The 22,612-nt window shown below is 36.2% G+C and overlaps 1 protein-coding gene across 3 annotated transcripts in view; it reads left to right on the top strand.

Annotated features, from left to right (window-relative positions):
* Window positions 1–298: 298 nt before the first annotated feature.
* Window positions 299–22,612, top strand: part of LOC127872889 (gephyrin-like) — a 54,064-nt gene continuing 31,750 nt past the window's right edge. Inside the window, exons 1-7 of one of the 3 annotated variants that reach the window (XM_052416373.1) lie at window positions 299–613; window positions 6,868–6,943; window positions 12,405–12,462; window positions 13,424–13,516; window positions 18,399–18,493; window positions 18,692–18,758; window positions 19,211–19,315. In XM_052416373.1, the coding sequence (XP_052272333.1) occupies window positions 565–613; window positions 6,868–6,943; window positions 12,405–12,462; window positions 13,424–13,516; window positions 18,399–18,493; window positions 18,692–18,758; window positions 19,211–19,315 (543 nt within the window). In that variant the 5' untranslated portion in view covers window positions 299–564. Of the gene's footprint in view, window positions 614–6,867; window positions 6,944–12,404; window positions 12,463–13,423; window positions 13,517–18,363; window positions 18,494–18,691; window positions 18,759–19,210; window positions 19,316–22,612 lie in introns of those variants that run through there. The other 2 variants (XM_052416375.1, XM_052416374.1) reach the window with 2 other exon arrangements.

Genomic DNA, 22,612 nt, shown 5'->3' with positions numbered 1-22,612 from the left:
GCCCATCACACAAACATGATGTAAAATAATTATTTTTATGTAGATTTGGGAAGATTTGGGTAGATTTGGGTAAACGCGCCGCACTAAAAAGTCTGTGCTATTTTTATCGAATATAAACTTTTGGTATCCTGTTTTGGTTTAATGCAATTTAAAACGTTAATATTTATTGACATCAAAACTATGTAATAAACTATAATTGATTTTTTTTTATGAAAACTTAATGTAACATTTATAAAATATTTGCGCTAGCTTTTTTAATAACAGTCATCAAATACTAGCAACAAAGACATTCTATTTTGCCTTGTGAAATCCGGCGCTGAAATCCTACAAATTACAATGATTGAAACATCAACATTAGTTTAAGCGTTTTTTTTATCATAAAAACGAACAGGTCAGGTATTTAATTGAGTGCGTCGATATGTATACCATTGCACCTGAACTTTGTACGAGCATTTTTTTTTATGACCATGCTTTGAGTGTAACACAAAAATTGTCGGATGTGTAAAAATCGTATGGTATTTAATACATTCGCACCTGTCAAAACAAGCAATTGTGAATTTCGAAATGGCGTCCGGACAGAGCTCGGTGAAGTTAAAAGTTGGCATTTTAACAGGTAATTCGCAATCATTTAGACGCTACATTTCTTGCAACATGTCGTACACATATTGATGTTATTAAATACGCATGATTGTATCGCGTCACTGTTTATTCGAGGAGTAATTTAATCAAATTACGTCGTAAAATATTTGTTTACAATTCCTTTCGCTGTACTGCACACTACCACTCGCCTCATTGTTATTCATATCAAAATTATGAATCGCATTGCAAATGTTTGTTGTGAAATTTGACAAATGCTATTTACACATAAAAGGATGTCTGTTTAAATTATGACAATCAATACATGCAAATTTACGCACATCTTTGATTACATGTCCCATGAGGCATGAGAGATAACCTTCATATTCGGTATGCATGTGTATGATGTGTATATGGACAATGCCTTTCCATACGCACAAAAAATTTGACCCCTGTGACCTTGACTTTGAACTTAGGGTCCGCGTTCAGGTTTCGAAAAAAGCTCATAACTTCAATCAAGTGTTTATAGAGGGCATAAGTGGTCCTATGGTGACAGGTATTGTTTTTTTTTTCAGTTGCCCTGGCATTATCGTCAAATTTGATCTGAAGAGAAGTCAATGTAAAATTGTAAAAGCTATATTGACACTAATGTTAATGCGAAGTTGTCGTTGATTTTGAAATATGTAATAATCTTTAGTTTATTCTGTTATGTTTTTATAAAATGCACATATTCTCTCTCTCTCTCTCTCTCTCTCTCTCTCTCTCTCTCTCTCTCTCTCTCTCTCCATCTCTCTCTCCATCTCTCTCCATCTCTCTCCATCTCTCTCTCTCTCTCTCTCTCTCTCTCTCTCTCTCTCTCTCTCTCTCTCTCTCATATAACATAAAAAATATGCATACTACTGAAATAAAAGATAAAATTTTAAGAATTTTATTTTACTTACAATTACTATATAGTTCACCAATGGCAGGTCCGAACTTTATGCTAGTAATCCACAAAGCGTTAATACACCAAAATGCAGTACTCTTCATAAAAAACAATATTGATCAGAACTCAATAAGTGCTTATCCAATGTTACAAAGTAACACAAAAATGGTTTATTTATGAGTATTTTACATACTATATGGTCTGCTTTTTTTCCCCTCAAGCAATTAACCTCTCCTGCAATGTCAGTTTTAAGGCTATTTATAGTGTGCAAATTTTGTAATAGGAATAGCCAAGCAGAATCCACGGCTCAACATGAACCTATTGTCAAGATGACGGTTTGACACTATCAACACAATCGATTATTAATTATTATTACAGAAATAAATATTGGAACAAGAGCTGTCACCATAGGATGACATATGCCCCCTATTAACGCTTTGATAGAAGTTATGAGCATTTTTCGAAAAACCTAAACGCAGATTTCGAAACCTAAACGCGGACCCTAATTTCAAGGTCAAGGTCACAGGGGTCAAAATTTTTGTGCGTATGGAAAAGTCTTGTCCATATACACATGCATACCAAATATGAAGGTTATATCTCAAAGGGCGGGCGGGCGGAACAAGCTTGTCCGGGCCATAACTTTGTTGTTCATTGGGAGATTAGCACATTTGTTCACCATCATTAGACAGGGTGTGGCGCGAAAGAATTACAAGGATATCTCCAAGGCCAAGGTCAAACTTTGAGTTCAAAGGTCAAAAATGGCCATAAATGAGCTTGTCCGGGCCATAACTATGTCATTCATTGTGAGATTTTAAAATCATTTGGCACATTTGTTCACAGTGTGTCGCACGAAAGAATTACGTCATTATCTCCAAGGTCAAGGACGCCACGACTAAAAATAGATTTATTTTGAAACAAGGGGGGTAACTTATATGTACAATCAGTTCAGTTTCAGTTGTCTCCCTTTATCAGACTTTTTTCAAATTGAAAACCTGGTTTTTGACAATTTTGTCCCTTGTTAGCTCACAACGTGCTCATGGTGAGCTTTTGTGATCGCCTTTTGTCTGTTGTCCGTTGTCTGTCGTCCGTTGTGCGACGTCAACATTTGCCATGTTCACTCTTTAGAGGCCACATTTATTGTCCAATCTTTATGAAATTTGGTCAGAAGATTGGTCATAATGATATCTTGGATGAGTTTGAAAATGGTTACGTTTGCTTGAAAAACATGGCTGCCAAGGGGCGGGGCATTTTTCCTTATATGGCTATAGTAAATTCTTGTTAACACTCTAGAGATCACATTTATTGCCCAATCTTCATGAAATTTGGTCAGAAGATTAATCCCAATAATATCTTGGACGAGTTCGAAAATGATGCCAGTGGGTTGAAAAACATGGCTGCCAGGGGGCGGGGCATTTTTCCTTATATGGCTATAGTAAAACCTTGTTAACACTCTAGAGGCCACATTTATTGTCCAATCTTCATGAAACTTGCTCAGATGATTCTTCCCAATGATATCTTGGATGAGTTAAAAAATGGTAGCCTTTGCTTGAAAAACATGGCTGCCAAGGGGCGGGGCATTTTTCCTTATATGGCTATATTAAAATCTTGTTTACACTCTAGAGGCCACATTTATTGTCCGATCTTCGATCATGAAACTAGGTCAGAACATTCATCCCAATGATATCTGGGACGAGTTTGAAAATGATGCCGGTTGGTTGAAAAACATGGCAGCTAGGGGGCGGGGCATTTTTTCATATATGACTATAGTAAAACCTTGCTAACACTCTAGTTATGTTATAAAGTGCTGCTTTAATGTATTGTTACAATGAAGACAATGTTAAGTTAATATCCTTCCTATTTTGCATATTAAACTTGCAATATTCTATAGATTCTTAAAATTAAATAACACCATTAATTCATAACCTCTTTAAAATTATTTATTTAATTCAGTTGCCCAATCTTAAAGAACTTTAATCAGAACATTTGTTTCCTGTGTAGTAAAGTTTGGTTTTATTATGTCATTATTATGTACCATTAACTGTATTATTTAATTTTTCATAACACAGAATTTTCATAATTAACATAACTGTTTTAGTCATTATTACTTATGGTAAGCCTATCAACTGAGAGATAGCTGAAAGAAAGACAACATGTACGCAATTTTGCAGTATCTATCTCCCTTGTTTAACCTGATGAGTCATGTTTCCCAGTCTATTTTTCGGTGTAAGCTGTATTAAGCCAGCTTTTCACCTTAGCCTGACCTTTGTTAGCGTCCAATAGAATTCAAATAAAACTTCCCGCGGCCAAGTACAGATGAATACACTTCATTGACTGCATTGGCTGATTTGATAATACGACCAGAACATTGGAAACATGTCCGCGTCTTTGTAACACTGTTTTACTGCGTGTTCAGCATGAAACAATTTTATATCTAATGAAAAGGTTTAATAGATAGAACAGTTTTACACTCAATCTCGACATCAATACAGTTTGTGCGTCCGCCTTTTATTTTCAGAAGATTTTCAGCGCGAGAACGTTTGCGCTTAAAGGCTATGTTTTCATATTTAGTACATATTCCTGTCAACATGTTAACATGTTAAAGTATAGAGAGCAGTGGAAGCGAAGACTCACTTTAATGCATTGCATTTCAACTTGCGAGGTATATCGGGTCAATTTGCGGCCACTGTGAGTGAATGTCAGAGTTTACGTACAGGTCATCGCTGCGTCTCTACCCTATGTGCTGATCGAAGTTCGCGGCCAGGAAAATAATTGTTACATAATAAAGACGCTATAGCGTGAACTAGGTGAACTGGAATTTTATTTAGACCAGACAGATGTTAAATGAAGATATCCAGCGATATCATATGGTATGTCAATAATAGATTCTTAATGTGTTTTTCAACAATACCATGATAAATATTATTTTTAATTAATTTAACAAGAATTATTCCATCATATTGACTAATGAATTAAGCATGAGCGCAATGATTCTCGATACTGTTAATAATCGAATCAAATAGCAACGCCAGACAAACCACTAAAACAGGTTTGTTCGAAGAACGCGCGTATAAATATTTAAAATATGTACGGATACTTCGCGTGTGGCTGGTTGACTCATATGATTAAATTTCACTTACATTCTTCTTTTGGTTTTCTGTTTTGTATCTATGCGTTTATGACCAGCAATATGTAATAATGTAAAATAAGCCGCGAAAACTCCGCATATCATCCCGTACTGCGTTTGCTGCAGCTAAGAACTGCACAGAAAAAGACATTCGCTATCTTTGATCTCATTCATTGAAGTCTTTACCTTTCATTAACTGCAACCACAATCAACTCTGTATATCTTTTTTAAAGATATTTCTTGTTTCTTCTGCTCTAGAATTTGTTAGACCCCTTGGTTTCAAAACACTTAAAGGGTAAATACTTCAAAATGCATATTTTCTAGTATAATGACATTTTTGGCTAAGTTGTAATTTCTTGTGTAAATCTGTACTTATTGTTTTGTCACATTTGTAATCAGTATGTAGCAAATTAATCTATAATGGGAACTGTTACTGATAAGCCATCTTTGAGAAATTCCCTGCAGATATTGATCATTGCAGGTGTAACTTTACCACTCAGCTTTCTTTGCCAGGTAGTGTCTGATACAGTTAGAAAACCAGCATGAGTTGCCCTGAACAAATTGATAATGACCACAGACTGACAGAATCATGATTCCTAGGTACTTAATTACCCTCTCACTGTGCTCTATGCCAGATGTTAATATCAGTGGTTAGTAATACAAGCTAGTTGAAGTGTTTGATATATTTTATTTCACAGAAGGAGTATTAAATGCATGTTTTTAACAATTAACAAAAAATATGTAATTTAAATGGGAACTTCATATCAAAACAAGATTCCATAATAATTCACTCTATATAATCATATTTAAGATATGTTAACACATATCAAATGGATACTCTATGAAAACAATAAAGAAATAATTTCAATTATAAGTTTCTGGAGATAGAAATCAGAATCAGAATAACCTTCAAAGTCAAGATTTACCTTTCTTATTTGCAGAGTTCATTTATCAAGATTTAATCATTTTCAGGCTTTATGTATTAAAACGATGTCAAAAATTGAAAATAAAACAGTAATGAATGATACACATTATTAATGAAATGAAATATAGAAAAATCGATACATTTTCATATTTCTAAATTGTTTAGTGTAAAACAGCCTACTGTTGAAAAATATGTTTATAAAATTATATTTAAGTAAACGGCAATACCTTTAGTTAATTGAATTACAACCAATCAGCGGTGTCATCCTGACCGGAAATAAGCGTTTGTCGAATAAATTTTTTCGCATTACATAAGTGCTGACAAAGTAACATAACCCGTAACCATCCCGTGACCGATTCACTTGCGTAAGCAAACGAGACCGCAATACCACACCTGGGTCTTTTTCCTTATATTTATATAGTAAAAAAGCTTGTGAACACTCTAGAAGTAACATTTTTTGCAAACATCAAGAAAATTTTGTCAAAACATTAGCTATGTGGATGTCTCGGACGAGTTTGAAAATGGTCGTGATAAGTGGAAAAACATGGGCGCCAGGTGGTTTTCTTTATATGTATAAAGTGAAAACATGTGAACAGTCTAGAAGACACATTATCTTCATGAAATTTGGACATATCTTGGAAGAGTTAAAAAATGGTTCAGGTCTGTTAAAATAAACATGGCCGCCAGGGGGCCATTTGTTGTTCATTTTTCATGAAACTTGGTTAGAACATTATTGTGTTTCATTGATATCTTGGGCTGCAAAGAACAGGTCATATCTTTTTATCTCAGGTGAGCGACTTTGGGCCTTTCAGGCCCTCTTGTTTTTCTATTAGGACACTATTTTAAGACAAGCACATGCACAGAGTAACACAGTTTAGCAACCAATCAGAAGGGCCAATATCATGAGACCCATTGTACATGATACAGATTACTATAGGGAGCTAAGACATTTTTAGCCGGTGTTTTGTCAAATAATTCTGATTAAAATGCAATTTTCGTTGTTATGTCCGGGAATACACATTTAGCTTTTGATTGACATATAAGACGTGTGATTTTGTATTTGTTCACTTCCAGAATTTGTATGTATTTATTAAGAGGGCAGATTCTATTGATAGCCATGCTAGTAACCAAACCACCAATGACCAATCGAGCCTCAATAATAAGTGGCAACCCATTGCAATTTCAACATGATAAAAATAACCACTATTTTGTGCATGAAACTGGCGAGAAAACGGCAATTTCACAGTAAATAATTTTAAGTGATACTTGTATAAATTTGTTTGAAGTGTTTAAATATTCAGTTTATGATTGTTTTAGTTAGTGACAGTTGCCATTCCGGCTCTGCTGCGGACGCCAGTGGGCCCAACCTGAAAAACCTTACCACCTCATTATTGTAAGCATGTAATAACATTGACCTAACTATTATTAAATTGAGTTGTTAATTTCTGAGTGTATCAATTTTCATTTAAGAGGGATCAGACAAAAAGAGATTTTCTCAAGTATCACATTAAGGAGTGGAAAAAATGTATTTTCTTTAATCATTAGTCAGGGATTTTTTTATGACCCCAGTAGGGTGGCATATAGCAGTTGAACTGTCCGTCAGTATGTCAGTATGTGTGTATGTCAGTCTGTACGTCCGTCCGTAAAAAAACTTTAACGTTGGCCATAATTTTTGCATTATTGAAGATAGAAACTTGATATTTGGCATGCATGTGTATCTCATGAAGCTGCACATTTTGAGTGGTTGAAGTTCAAGGTCAAGGTCATCTTTCAAGGTCAAAGGTCAAAAAATAATAATTTTTATTTCAAAGCAGTGCATTAGTGGGCATTGTGTTTCTGACGAACACAGCTCTTGTTTCCTTCTTAAGCAAGTGTCTGTTAAAAGCCTGTTCCTAAGAGACAGGCGCCTTGACCTAACTTTCCCTAAAATAGTTTCTTTAAAAGTCTGGCAATTTTCCTCAATAAGGTCAAAACATTAACATTTAAAATATTTTCAGTAATGTATACGTTTTTATGCCCTCTTATTCGAAGAAGAGGTGGATATATTGTTTTTGGCCTGTCTGTCATTCTGTCCCAAAACTTTAACCTTGGTTTAAGTTTTATACATTTTGCAATATTGAAGATAGCAACTTCATATTTGCATGCATGTGTATCTCATGGAGCTGCACATTTTGAGTGGTAAAGTCAAGGTCAAGGACATCCTTCAAGGTCAAAGCTCAAATATCATTGTATTTTTATGCCCCCCTTCGAAGAAGAGGGGGTATATTGTTTTGCACATGTCGGTCGGTCCGTCTGTCGGTCAGTCCGTCCACCAGATGGTTTCCGGATGGTAACTCAAGAACGCTTAGGCCTAGGATCATGAAACTTCATAGGTACATTGATCATGACTGGCAGATGACCCCTATCGATTTTCAGGTCACTAGGTCAAAGGTCAAGGTCACAGTGACTCGAAAAAGTAAAATGGTTTCCGGATGATAACTCAAGAATGCCTACGCCTAGGATCATGAAATTTCATACGTACATTGATCATGACTGGCAGATGACCCCTATTGATTTTCAGGTCACTAGGTCAAAGGTCAAGGTCACAGTGACTCGAAACAGTTAAATGGTTTCCGGATGATAACTCAAGAATGCTTATGCCTAGGATCATGAAACTAAAATGGTTCATTGATCATGACTGGCAGATGACCCCTATTGATTTTCAGGTCACTAGGTCAAAGGTCAAGGTCACAGTGACTTGAAACAGTAAAATGGTTTCCGGATGATAACTCAAGAATGCTTACGCCTAGGATCATGAAACTTCATAGGTACATTGATCATGACTGGCAGATGACCCCTATTGATTTTCAGGTCACTAGGTCAAAGGTCAAGGTCACAGTGACTTGAAACAGTAAAATGGTTTCCGGATGATAACTCAAGAATGCTTACGCCTAGGATCATGAAACTTCATAGGTACATTGATCATTGCTGGCAGATGGCCCCTATTGATTTTCAGGTCACTAGGTCAAAGGTCAAGGTCACAGTGACTCGAAACAGTAAAATGGTTTCCGGATGATAACTCAAGAAAGCTTACGCCTAGGATCATGAAACTTATAGGTACATTGATCATGACTGGCAGATGACCCCTATTGATTTTCAGGTCACTAGGTTAAGGTCAAGGTCACAGTGACTAGAAATAGTAAAATGGTTTCCGGATGATAACTCAAAAATGCTTACACCTAGGATCATGAAACTTCATAGGTACATTGATCATGACTGGCAGTTGATCCCTATTAATTTTCAGGTCACTAGGTCAAAGGTCAAGGTCACAGTGACTCAAAACAGTGAAATGGTTTCCTGATGATAATAATTAGGCCTAGGATCATAAAACTTCATAGGTACATTGATCATGACTGGCAGATGACCCCTATTGATTTTCAGGTCACTAGGTCAAAGGTCAAGGTTACAGTGACAAAAAACGTATTCACACAATGGCTGCAACTACAACTGACAGCCCATATGGGGGGCATGCATGTTTTGCAAACAGCCCTTGTTCTTTTCTAAAACTTTACCCTTCGTTAAAGTTTGGTCATAACTTTTTGAATATTGAAGATAGCAACTTGATATTTGGCATGCATTTGTATCTCATGAAGCTGCACATTTTGAGTGGTGAAAGGTCAAGGTCATCCTTCAAGGTCAAAAGTAAAAAAAATACTATTCATGGGAAGTAATAAGCTTTAAAAGGGAGATAATTTCTAAACCTGTCAAATGATGTATTGAAATTTTATTTCAAAGCGACGCAATAAGGGGCATTGTTTTCTTCTTTTCTTTGCATTTAAGTATGTCTGAAACATAGGGGAATATTAATATGTTAAAATGGGTACTTTACTGTGTTCAACAAAGAAAAAAAAGTATAAATAACTGATAATATTTAAATAATGATGTTTCGACCTTATTTACCCCACAAATCTTATTATTGGTTTATAAATCTTGTGTTGGAATCTGTCATCATTTATCACTTTAATAATTAAATAAATGCATTGCAATGTGACAATTTTGCATAGAATTTCAATGGATAATTATCACATTTAATATTGATATGACAGTGGCTTTAAAAACAAATATTTGAATAAGTATCTGATAATTATGTGCACACTCATCTGGTATTGGTTTTATTAATTTAATACAACAAAATGCTGAACCCATAATAGGCCTCCTGCATGTTGAATTTGTTAATGGACATCCCAAGCCAAGTATGACATTATACATGATAACAAAAGTGATTTCACACTGTATATTTATAAACAGCTAGAAATTTACAGCAGTCACAGGAATGTGCTTCTACAATGAAATGTATTCTTATTTGCGAGATTGAAAAGTTTTTACTTAATTATATAGGTTCTTCCGTCAATGGTTCCCTTTGGCTATTTGTCCTCGACCAATGAACCAAACAGAAGCATAAAATAAATAAATTGCATTAGTTTATCTACAATTTCACAAGTTCATCAGCTTGTTGCTCAACAAATTGAATACAAATCTGGTTCTAAACATCATTTTAATTATAAAGTGTTATTTAGTATTTGCAATTCTCAATCTTTGGAACTTGCATAATGACCAGCTTGAAAACATTTGGATTTGCATAAGCTATTGCAACACCCTTTATGTACAATGTATATATAAACATACAGTCAATCTTGTGGATGCGACCACTTGTATTAAGCGACCTTTGTCTTATGCGACCATTTTGAAATCCCACGGAGCTTTTTCGCTATATAATGATATTGTATTAAGCGACTTATGTCTTACGCGACCAGCAACTGCTGATTTTTGTGTATTTTGATTAGAGATGGCAAAATTATTCGAATAATCGAATATTCGATTGAATGGTCAGCATTCGAATAATAAAAATGATATTCGCATATTCGCATTTTTTTCCAAACGTAATTTCACCAATATTTAATGACCTGCAAACCGCTTACTAAAAAGAAACCGAAATCACTTGGGAGTAACATGTTTGACGTGACGTTCTTCGTGTCAAACTGATAACGCGGCCCGTATCAGTGTTGATTGCGCAATGCAATATACACGCTCTAAGAAAGGCCCCGACTGCTGTTTGCCAATGGGGTGCCAATTAACGGTTTCAATTGACTGGCGAATAATAATTAAGTTTTGTAATCACAGTATGTACAGCCATTAAAATGTGTGAATTACTCAAATCGCGCAATGCAATATACTAACTATAAGAAAGGGCCCGAACTGTTGTTTGTCAATTAGGTACCAATTAAGGGCTTCAATTTACTTGCTAATAATAATTTAGTTTTTGTGATCACAGTTTGAACAGACATTTAAATATGTGAATTACTCAAAAGTAACAGATGATATAAATTAAACAATCATCATGGAATCATAATTCAAATCTGAAAATGCCACCAGCCCCTTTTGCAGTATGGAATACTTTACACGGTCTGTGGATAAGAAGACCGCAACGTGTAATGTGTGTAAACTTAGTTTTACATATGCGCGGTCTGCTACAAATCTGTGGAATCATTAAAAAATAAAATTCTATGACACGATGTTTTTCATTCTATTTGTGCCCGATCACAGTATCGGTCATAGTATTAGTCGAAAGCGACACAATTATTCGATAGCAACGTTAATAAACAGCCTCGTATTTAGCAAACGGATATAACTTACAAACCAATGGAAATTAATACATAACAAGTTAAAATCAATCCAGCCGTTTTATGCCAATATTCGAATATTCGATTGAATGAATTTGCGAACATTTGAATACCGATAATGGTATTCGATGCCATCCCTAATTTTGATGTCCGAATCTTGAATTAAGCGACCACTAGGAGGTAAAAGTGGTTAATCTATTGATCTTTCAGGGACAAATCCGTGTTGTTTATCTAAGCCGATAAGATGTACTGTTACACCTCTGCTTTGTTTTCACACAAACCATTATGCTTTGTCTCGTTGACCGGTTCTGACCGGTATTGTTGCAGACTGCGTATCAATTTATTGAGTTGAATAATAGAGGAACGTATTGCGCACAGTATACAGCTTAAATAATTTACTATGTGGAACGTTAAGAGACAACGCCGATTTTTCTCGAGTATAGATAACAGGTGCATAAACAATGCACTGTACGCGACAAACATTTCCTGAGAAGTGCGGAAAATAAACTATTAATCGGCAACATCTGTCGATATCCGTACATTACCAATTTGTAATAATGCTAATTAGTAGATATTTGTTAGCCAATCACATTGTTATTTAGTTAATAAATTTTCCAATCAGGTCTGTTTGATTGTTTTCAATTGACGTGTTTTAATTTTTTCAGCTCATTATGTATCAAAATCGAGTCAGATTTCCTTAAGCGTACATGCAGAAATTAAAATGTCAAAACAAAAAGTGTTAACGTTGAACGAGAAAATTCGGGTTTTGGAATTGTCAAAGAGTAAAAGTGCATGTAAAATTGCAGATGAGTTTGGAGTCGGTAAAACTCAAATTCAGAACATTCTTAAGCGTAAAGCCGAGGTGCTTGAAGACGTGGAAAATAATGTGTCAGGTGAAAAAAATGCGAAAAATATTTCCTTGTCTATGGTGTTTTTGCAAATAAATATGTGTTTATATTCATTTTATTATAAAAGTTAAAATCATTGTTGACAAAAGAGATTATCCTTCATATAGATTAAAATTGAGGGTAAACATTCTTCCAGAATGGCCTTTTTTATTTAAAGACTATTTTATTAAGAGACCACTTTTGATTACTCCCTTGAGTGGTCTCTTAATACAAGATTGACTGTATATATATATATTTGTTTAGTTTTCGTTTTTTTTTTGTAAGAATAAGTTTATTTTTTTTTCAGAATGAATGGCATAGTTGCAGCCCAAGCCATTGTACCTGATGATGTTGAGGAAATAAAGGTTATATTAATATCTGCATGCTCTGTTTATCTGCATGGCTTTTGTTCTTAAAGCAATAAACATATTGTGCAAATTAATTAAAGTGAAACTTCGCTCTTGTGTTTAAGGTCATAACATCAGGTCACATATCAATTGCCATAACTCTTCCATGTTATTTATCAGAATAATGCCATTGTTTATATTGTGGGTGTAAGTTTGCATGCAACTCAATATCCCTGTTGCTGGTACAGTTATTCTGATGAAACTAAACACATGTTTTCAGGGCCATATATTACAGCCCACAACTGTTACCAGTAGTGTAGCAGAATTATGCCCCTAATTGTACCTAGACAATTTAGGTTAAGGTTTTAAAGCAATTTATAATCCTAAGATTTTGCTGTTACAAATAATTTGATGAAAATTCACAAAAGTCTAAAGGTTCTTTATATACTGTAACAGTTTTATTACAAAATAATAAAAAAGCAATGAAAAAAACAACTTGCAAAAAACAATCAAAAGTCCATAATTTAACCTAATATTCGTTGGGAACTTTCCCAGCTTTATACCCATGCTTGTAAAATGTAAATGCAGTATGATCTAAATGGTTTACTCCTTTGGGTATACAACTTACATTTTTTGCTTGTTAAACGAAGCAGCATTCTGCATGTAAATGAGTCTGTGTTTCTAGTAACACATCAGACATTTGTATTATATAAGTCATCCAAACAGTGCTTTGCTAAGAAATCAATATATCAGTGTCCTTGCCTAAGATCAACAATAGTGGTCAACATTAGATATATCCCTTTTGTGACATAAATACACTCGTCTTCAGGGTCATCAATAAAGTAGGATTAAATTTGAATAAATAGTTTATCCGACTGTTATGAGACCGTGTAATGCAAGAATTTTTATCAAATTAATGTTCATTATGAGATAAAGTAAATGTACATGTATGTTACAATTTTGTAACAATTTAACACAGTACAAGTTGGTAGAATGGAGTGACAGGGACCATTTGAACATCATCTTTACCACAGGCGGAACTGGCTTTGCACTAAGAGACAACACACCTGAGGTACATATATAATAATTGGTATTTTTGTGGTTGAAAATTGTATTAATATATTTGGCTTTTATTAACGTGTACAGCTGTATATATTTCAGGTTCTCTCTGTTTGTATTCATATGTTTACGAATAGATTGGATATTTAAAATATTTGTTGTGTTACTGAAGGTGGAGTATTTTATTAACTGGTATTTATTGGGCAATTTGAAAGTGAAATATTTTAAATGAATCACATGCATTGTTCTGCATTCATTTTGTAACTTGATAAAAAAAAACTCAACAGCTTTTGATGACCAGGTATTGAATAACCCATGGAAATATTAGGGTTTAATATGTTGAAGTAAATTGTAATTTGTATTTAAGGTAAAATAATTTGGCATAAACTGAAAATTATTAAGCTGTATTTGTAAAGTCATGTAGAATTTTGATTATGGAAAACATTTGCATTTAAATGATGCAAGGCAGATTATTTTCTTGAGATAAAAAAAGAATCATTTTGTGTAAGTTGAAACCCTAAACAAAATGGCACAGAGGACTTGATTGGTTATGTGTGTTCAGGCCACAAATGCTGTTATCTTGTTGTGTGTGTTTCAGGCCACACAGACTGTAATCTTGTGTGTGTTCAGGCCACAAAGGCTGTTATCTTGTTGAGTGTGTTCAGACCACAAAGGCTGTTATCTTTTTGAGTGTTTTTCAGGCCATGAAGGCTGTTATCTTGATGTGTGTGTTTCAGGCCACGAAGGCTGTTATCTTAATGTGTAGGTTTCAGGCTATGAAGGCTGTTATCTTGTTGTGTGTGTTTTAGGCCACAAAGGCTGTTATCTTGTGTTTGTGTTTTAGGCCATGAGGGCTGTTATCTTTTGTGTGTTTCAGGCCAAAAAGGCTGTTATCTTGTTGTATGTTAAGGCCAGGAAGGCTGTTATCTTGTTGTGTTTGTTTCAGGCCACAAAGGCTATCTTGTTGTGTGTGTTACAGGCCATGAAGTCTGCTTTCCTGTGTGTGTGTTACAGGCAATGAAGTCTGTTATCTTGTTGTGTTTGTTACAGGCCATTAAGGCTGTTATCTTGTTGTGTGTGTTACAGGCCCTGAAGGCTGTTATCTTAATGTGTGTGTTACAGGCCATGAAGGCTGTTATATTGTGTGTGTGTGTGTTTCAGGCCACAAAGGCTGTTATCTTGTTGTGTGTTTTTTAGGCCACGAAGGCTGTTATCTTGTTGTGTGTGTTACAGGCCATGAAGGCAGTTATCTTGTTTTGTGTGTTACAGGCCATGAAAGTTGTTATCTTGTTGTGTGTGTTACAGGCCATGAAGGCTGTTATCTTGTTGTGTGTGTTACAGGCCATGAAGGCTGTTATCTTGTTGTGTGTGTTTCAGGCCACGAAGGCTGTTATCTTGTTGTGTGGGTTTCAGGCCACGAAGGCTGTTATCTTGTTGTGTGTGTTTTAGGCCACGAAGGATGTTATCTTGTTGTGTGTGTTTCAGGCCACAAAGACTGTTTTCTTAATGTGTGTGTTTCAGGCCACGAAGGCTGTTATCTTGTTGTGTGTGTTTCAGGCCACAAAGGCTGTTATCTTGTTGTGTGTGTTACAGGCCATGAAGGCTGTTATATTGTTGTGTGTGTTACAGGCCATGAAGGCTCTTATCTTGTGTGTGTGTTTCAGGCCACGAAGCCTGTTATCTTGTGTGTGTGTTACAGGCCATGAAGGCTGTTATCTGAATGTGTGTGTTTCAGGCCACGAAGGCTTTTATCTTGGAGGTGTTCAAGCCACAAAGGCTGTTATCTTGAATTTTGTGTTTCACGCCACAAAGGCTGTTATCTTGTTGTGTGTGTTTCAGGTCACATAGGCTATTATCTTTTTGTGTGTCATGCCACGAAGGCTGTTATCTTTTTGTGTGTGTTTCAGGCCACAATGACTGTTATCATGTGTGTGTTTCAGGCCACAAAGGCTTTTATCTTGTGTGTGTTTTAGGCCACTAAGGCTGTTATCTTGATGTGTGTGTATTTCAGGCCACAAAGGATGTTATCTTGTTGTGTGTGTTTCAGGCTACAAAGGCTGTTATCTTGTGTGTGTGTTTCAGGCCACAATGGCTGTTATCTTGTTGTGTGTGTTACAGGCCATGAAAGTTGTTATCTTGTTGTGTGTGTTTCAGGCCACGAAGGCTGTTATCTTAATGTGTGTGTTACAGGCCATGAAGGCTGTTATCCTGTGTGTGTGTGTTACAGGCCACAAAGGCTGTTATCTTAATGTGTGTTTTTCAGGCCACAAAGGCTGTTTTCATAATGTGTGTGTTTCAGGCCACGAAGGCTGTTATCTTAATGTGTGTGTTTCAGGCCACGAAGGCTGTTATTTTGTGTGTGTGTTACAGGCCATGAAGGCTGTTATCTTGTTGTGTGTGTTACAGGCCATGAAGGCTGTTACTGTAAACGTATAGAAATTCGTCGGTATGAAATTTCGTGGTTTAATAAAAATCAACAAATTCGTTGACACGTAATTTCGTGGATTTCAATTTTTTGGGGAATACCGACCGTCATAATAATTAAACTTTTATTAAAACAACCATAGTAATAACGAAGCATAATCTGCTAATATGTGTTGACAGCAAGACTTTGGGTTAATGTGCACTGAAGCATGAAAGTGTTGCCAAATGCCAATAATTGTCAAAAAGATCCATAAAGCGGCGCACATGTGGGTCCCTGCTCGCTAATTGCCATCAATGTTGTTTTGACAATATGTGCAATTCTCAGCGCAATCGGTCTCTTAGTAGTAACAATTAAGTAATAAGGTCCCCAAATTACTCGTGTGAAAACCGTTATATCTCTTTTAACTTTAACTTGGCACTAATTAACATATGTGATATATCTGCAAACTGTTAATTTGACGACGTCACGTAAAAAAGTATTATTACCCAGACACTTATCAAGAAAACAACATATTGTATTAACTAGCATATCTCAATCAAACAATGTCTCTTTCAAAATGGTTGAAATGGAAACAGTTCAGACACGTTCCCCTACTATAGCAGGCTTGCCCGACCTTGCAAAGGCTCAGTCTATGACTGAAGCATAATTGACACAGGTCGCTAACGATTCAGTGGAAGAAAACATTTTCATTTCGGAAATATTTTAATTAATCAAGAAATTGTGTAATGTGACCTACTGAAGTGAGGTAATTATTACAAAAAACAAATATCTTGGATAACCGAAAACAAAAGAAAATGTCGGAAATGACAATCGCAAATGACCGATTTCGGCTAAATGAATGTATAAAAAATCGTTGGTACTTGAATTCGTGGTTCAGTGGAACAACGAAATCCACGAAAATTCGTACCACACGAAATTTAATGGTTTTACAGTATCTTGTTGTGTGTGTTACAGACCATGAAGGCTGTTATCTTGTGTGCGTGTTACAGGCTATGAAGGCTGTTATCTTGTTGTGTTTGTTACAGACCATGAAGGCTGTTATCTTAATGTGTGGGTTTCAGGCCATGAAGGCTGTTATCTTAATGTGTGGGTTTCAGGCCATGAAGGCTGTTATCTTGTGTGTGTGTTTCAGGCCGGGAAGGCTGTTATCTTGTGTGCGTGTTACAGGCTATGAAGGCTGTTATCTTGTTGTGTTTGTTACAGACCATGAAGGCTGTTATCTTAATGTGTGTGTTTCAGGCCACGAAGGCTTTTGTCTTGTGTGTGTGTTACAGGCCATGAAGGCTGTTATCTTGTGTGTGTGTGTTACAGGCCATAAAGGCTGTTATCTTTTGTGTGTGTGTTTCAGGCCACGAAGGCTGTCATCTTGTTGTGTGTGTTACAGGCCATGAAGGATGTTATCTTGTGTGTGTGTTTCAGGCAACGAAGGCTGTTATCTTGTGTGTGTGTTTCAGGCCAGGAAGGCTGTTATCTTAATGTGTGTGTTTCAGGCCAGGAAGGCTGTTATCGTAATGTGTGGGTTTCAGGCCATGAAGGCTGTTATCTTGTGTGTGAGTTACAGGCCAGGAAGGCTGTTATCTTAATGTGTGGATTTCAGGCCATGAAGGCTGTTATCTTGTGTGTGAGTTACAGGCCATGAAGGCTGTTACCTTAATGTGTGTGTTTCAGGCCACAAAGGCCTTTATCTTGTAGGAGTTCAGGCCACAAAGGCTGTTATCTTGATTTTTGTGTTTCAGGCCACAAAGGCTGTTATCTTGTTGTGTGTGTTTCAGGCCACAAAGGCTGTTATCTTTTTTGTGTTTCAGGCCATGAAGGCTGTTATCTTGTTGTGTTCAGGCCACGAAGGCTGTTATCTTTTTTGTGCTTCAGACCATGAAGGCTGTTATCTTTTTGTGTGTGTTTCAGGCCACAATGACTGTTATCTTGTGTGTGTTTAAGGCCACAATGGCTGTTATCTTTGTGTGTTTTAGGCCACTAAGGCTGTTATCTTGTTGTGTGTTTAAGGCCACGAAGGCTGTTATCTTGTTGTGTGTTTTTCAGGCCACAAAGGCTGTTTTCTTGTTGTGTGTGTTTCAGGCCACAAAGGCTGTTATCTTAATGTGTGTGTTTCAGGCCACGAAGGCTGTTATCTTGTTGTGTGTGTTTCAGGCCAAGAAGGCTTTTATCTTGTTGTGTAGGTTTCAGGCCACGAAAGCTGTTATCTTGTTGGGTGTGTTTTAGGCCACAAAGGCTGTTATCTTGTTGTGTGTGTTTCAGGCCACAAAGACTGTTATCTTAATGTGTGTGTTTCAGGCCACGAAGGCTGTTATCTTGTTGTGTGTGTTTCAGGTGACAAAGGCTGTTATCTTGTTGTGTGTGTTACACGCCATGAAGGCTGTTATCTTGTTGTGTGTGTTACAGACCACGAAGGCTATTATCTTGTGTGTGTGTTTCAGGCCATGAAGACTGTTATCTTGTGTGTGTGTTACAGGCCACGAAGGCTGTTATCGAGAGAGATGCTCCAGGGCTCACCTTGGCCATGTTGAAGTCCTCTCTGGATGTCACCCCTATGGCCATGTTGTCGAGGTAACAAGTCTGCAATTAGTTTTGCTTGGAAATTATTAATTATTCTTTGCTTTGTTATTGATTTTGTTTTTTCGAGAATATATTTTTGCACTTTTTTTTCCACAACTTGTTTTCCACGACTTTCGAATAATTATAGCTATTGTACTCATGCATTTCCTGTCAGTGGTTTTAGCCCAGTGTACTACTTGCTGTTTTCAGACCTGTTTGTGGTATAAGAGGAAAGACCATAATTATTAATCTGCCGGGAAGCATGAAAGGCTCTGAGGTAAGAAGAAAATACTGTTATAAATTAATAATAATGTACATTTTTAATTTAACAGAAAATTTGAGAAAAAATAAATTAACTTTTTTGCTGCAAGGAAATGTTATTTAACAAAAACTCGGGTTTTCATCTTAATACTAGTAACCTTACTTATTACAGCAACTATTATTTTTAATTTGACTTTGAATTCTTTTAACTTTTAGTAGCTGCATGACAGGTAACCAGTTTCTATGTTTATTGTCTAAGTGTAGTGAATATCATGTCTGCCTAGCAACCAGACAATCAGACAGTCAGGGTTTGATTTTCATTCTGGAAGCATTTGCAATATCTGTCCAAAGACGCAAAGTACTGGTTCATCACTGGAAACAGCCTCCAGAGTGCTAAAGGCATTTATACAATCAGGCTTAAATAAATAGGCTTAAACTAAGCTAACTAGGCGTTCCATGGTGTTTCAGGAATGTTTTCGGTTTGTGCTTCCTGCACTGCCTCATGCTGTGAACCTGTTGTTAGGCAACCAGAGGCAGGTGGAGCAGACTCACCGGGTCATTCAATCGGAGCCAGTAAGTAGTTCAAAAGTTGTCCCCCTCATATCATTACCAATATTGCCTTTATTATTCAGTGACTACCTTGCAATACATAAACCACCTTATGCCATATTTTGGTTTCTTTCCAGATGAGTTATTGTATATACGCGAGTCATAAATTGGCTAAATTAGCTTGAACTTTTAAAACATATATATATGTAGAGCAACTAAAAGTCGCTAACCTTTAATATGAAATTGGCCAGTAAAAGGCTGATTGGCTGGTGCTTATTTCGAATATTGCTGCCTTTAAGGCTTTGATCGGTGTTTTAAGCTTTTAAATAATTGTTGAGATGGCTTTAAAGCTTTTTCTCGTGAAACCTTAGTTGTTGAAGTAATTATTTACTTGTTTCAATTATAAACACACACCGGAAGTGGGAAGCATAAAAGGTTACCATGCATTTTACACCATTTAAGGAATATGACCTTCAGCATACCCATAATATTTGGAGTTTTAGCATCAATTTGATTATTTTTATTGAACTGATAATTTTCCCCCGCCATAGGCAGAGGGATATTGTTTTGGCGTTGTCTGTCCGTCCGTCCGTCCGTCCGGCCAGCACTTTTGTGTCTGGAGCCATATCCTGGAAGTGCTTTGGTTGATTTCATTGTAACTTGGTATGAGTATATATATGGATAAGAGGATGATGCACGCCAAATGGCATTGTACACCATCTGTTAATAACGGAGTTATGGCCCTTTGTATATTGAAAAAATGCTTTTTTGAGTGTCAAATATAACACTTTTTTGTCCAGAATATATTGGAGGGGGATATCAATTCAATGAATTTGCTTGTTGTTGGATTGATACAATATTTATTAGTTATTGATAAATAAAATAGAACAATCTGAAGATTACCAGATCAGTAAAATGCTAAAACAAAACATGCTCACTATAGGATTTAGTAAAACAGATTCCTTTTTCCTATTAGACATTTGACCCAATAATGCAATGGTTGCTATACAATGAGTCTAATAAAGCCCGAGATTGCAATCCAGAGACTTATAATGTCAGTTCTGTACAAAAAGGTTGTGTTTAAATAAAGACATTATGTGTTTAATGTATATGACAGTTGTTAACAGGTAGATCATTCACCTGTCTCAAAAACTAGTTAATATTATTGACTATCAGGGCTGCATAGCCTTCTCACAATGATAACTGAGGCCTAAAGATTTCTTGACATCATATCTCAGTATTTATCAGCATATTGATAAACACATGAAACTCTAAATTAAGTAATTCAATGTAAGTTCTATACAGCAATGTGTCTCAAAATGTGCAACCTAGCTTCAAATGAATTTATGGCCAAGTAGCATGCTGTTATATAGAACCAGATGTATCATGCTCCCCCAAAATTTATTTTTGGGGGAGCATATAGTCGCCGCTTCGTCTGTCCGTCCGTGTCCGTCCGTGCACAATTTTTGTCCGGGCTATTTTTCAGAAACTAATGATCGGAATTCAATGAAACTTTATGGGAAGCTTCACAACCAAGAGATGTGCAGATTATCAGCGGGTTCTGGTCGGATAATTTTTCACAGAGTTATGGCCCTTTGAAATTTTCCATTAACTGTACATATAGTGCAATTCTTGTTCGGGCTATTTCTCAGCAACTAATGACCGGAATTCAATGAAACTTTATGGGAAGCTTCACTACCAAGAGGAGATGTGCATATTATCAGTGGGTTCTGGTCGGATGATTGTTCACAGAGTTATGGCCCTTTGAAATTTTCCATTAACTGTACATATAGTGCAATTCTTGTCCGGGCTATTTCACAGCAACTAATGACTGGAATTCAATGAAACTTTATGGGAAGCTTCACTACCAAGAGGAGATGTGCATATTATCAATCAGTTCTTGTCAGATGATTTTTCACAGAGTTATGGCCCTTTGAAATTTTCCATTGTACATATAGTGCAATTCTTGTCCGGGCTATTTCTCAGCAACTAATGACCGCAATTCAATGAAACTTTATGGGAAGCTTCAATACCAAGAGGAGATGTGCAGATTATCAGCCGTTTCTCGTCGGATGATTTTTCACGGAGTTATGGCCCTTTGAAATTTTGCATTGTACATATTGTGCAATTCTTGTCCGAGCTATTTCTCAGCAACTTATTGCAGGAATTCAATGAAACTTTATGGGAAGCTTCACTACCAACAGGAGATGAGCATATTATCAGCCGGTTATGGTCAGATGATTTTTCACAGAGTTATGGCCCTTTGAAATTTTCTATAAACTGTACATATAGTGCAATTCTTGTCCGGGCTATTTCACAGCAACTAATGACTGGAATTCAATGAAACTTTATGGGAAGCTTCACTACCAAGAGGAGATGTGCATATTATCAGCCAGTTCTCGTCAGATGATTTTTCACAGAGTTATGGCCCTTTGAAATTTTGCATTGTACATATTGTGCAATTCTTGTCCGAGCTATTTCTCAGCAACTTATTACAGGAATTCAATGAAACTTTATGGGAAGCTTCACTACCAACAGGAGATGAGCATATTATCAGCCGGTTATGGTCAGATGATTTTTCACAGAGTTATGGCCCTTTGAAATTTTCTATAAACTGTACATATAGTTCAATTCTTGTCCGGGCTATTTCTCCCCAACTACTGAATGGAATTCAATGAAGCTTTATGCGCATGTTATTTGTGGGTCCTGGTTAGATGATTTATTTAGAGAGTTATGGCCCTTTGAAGCCCAATCATCATGAAAGTTGGTCAAAACATTGGTTTTATTGATTTCTTGGACGAGTTCGAATATGGTCCAGATCGGCTAAAAAACATGGCCGCCAGTGGGCGGGGCAGTTTTCTCTATATGTATATAGTGAAAACATGGGAACACTCTAGAAGTCACATTTTTGGTCCAATGTACATGAAATTTGGTCAGAACTTGGGGGGGGGGGGGGATTAAGTGGAATTAATTATCAATGATAGTTTTACATTCTGGAAGATAGCAAACTTTTGAATATGTTTTTTATTGTTTGATGATTCTGTACAATATGGCATTCTTTTGTCAAACAATTAAAGCGAGACTATACGATTTTTATATGTGTTAAATTGTAATATATTGATAAATACATGTTACAATAACACAAAATAGGCAAGATATTGAAGACGAATTTCATAAAATGCAGCAAAGACAAATTAGCGCCCCCAGCTGATGGTGACGAAGATATTTCATTCATATTTTCCTACAATAACCGAAGAATTCGTCTTTTTATTAGGATCGGAGTTAGTGTTCGTGTGTCGAATGAATAGACATCGTTGCAGG

Source organism: Dreissena polymorpha, chromosome 3, assembly GCF_020536995.1.
Source record: "Dreissena polymorpha isolate Duluth1 chromosome 3, UMN_Dpol_1.0, whole genome shotgun sequence".
Classification (NCBI taxonomy): Eukaryota; Metazoa; Mollusca; class Bivalvia; order Myida; family Dreissenidae; genus Dreissena; species Dreissena polymorpha.
The sequence above is the reverse complement of the archived record's forward strand: the minus strand, read 5'-3'. Positions and strand labels throughout refer to the sequence as shown.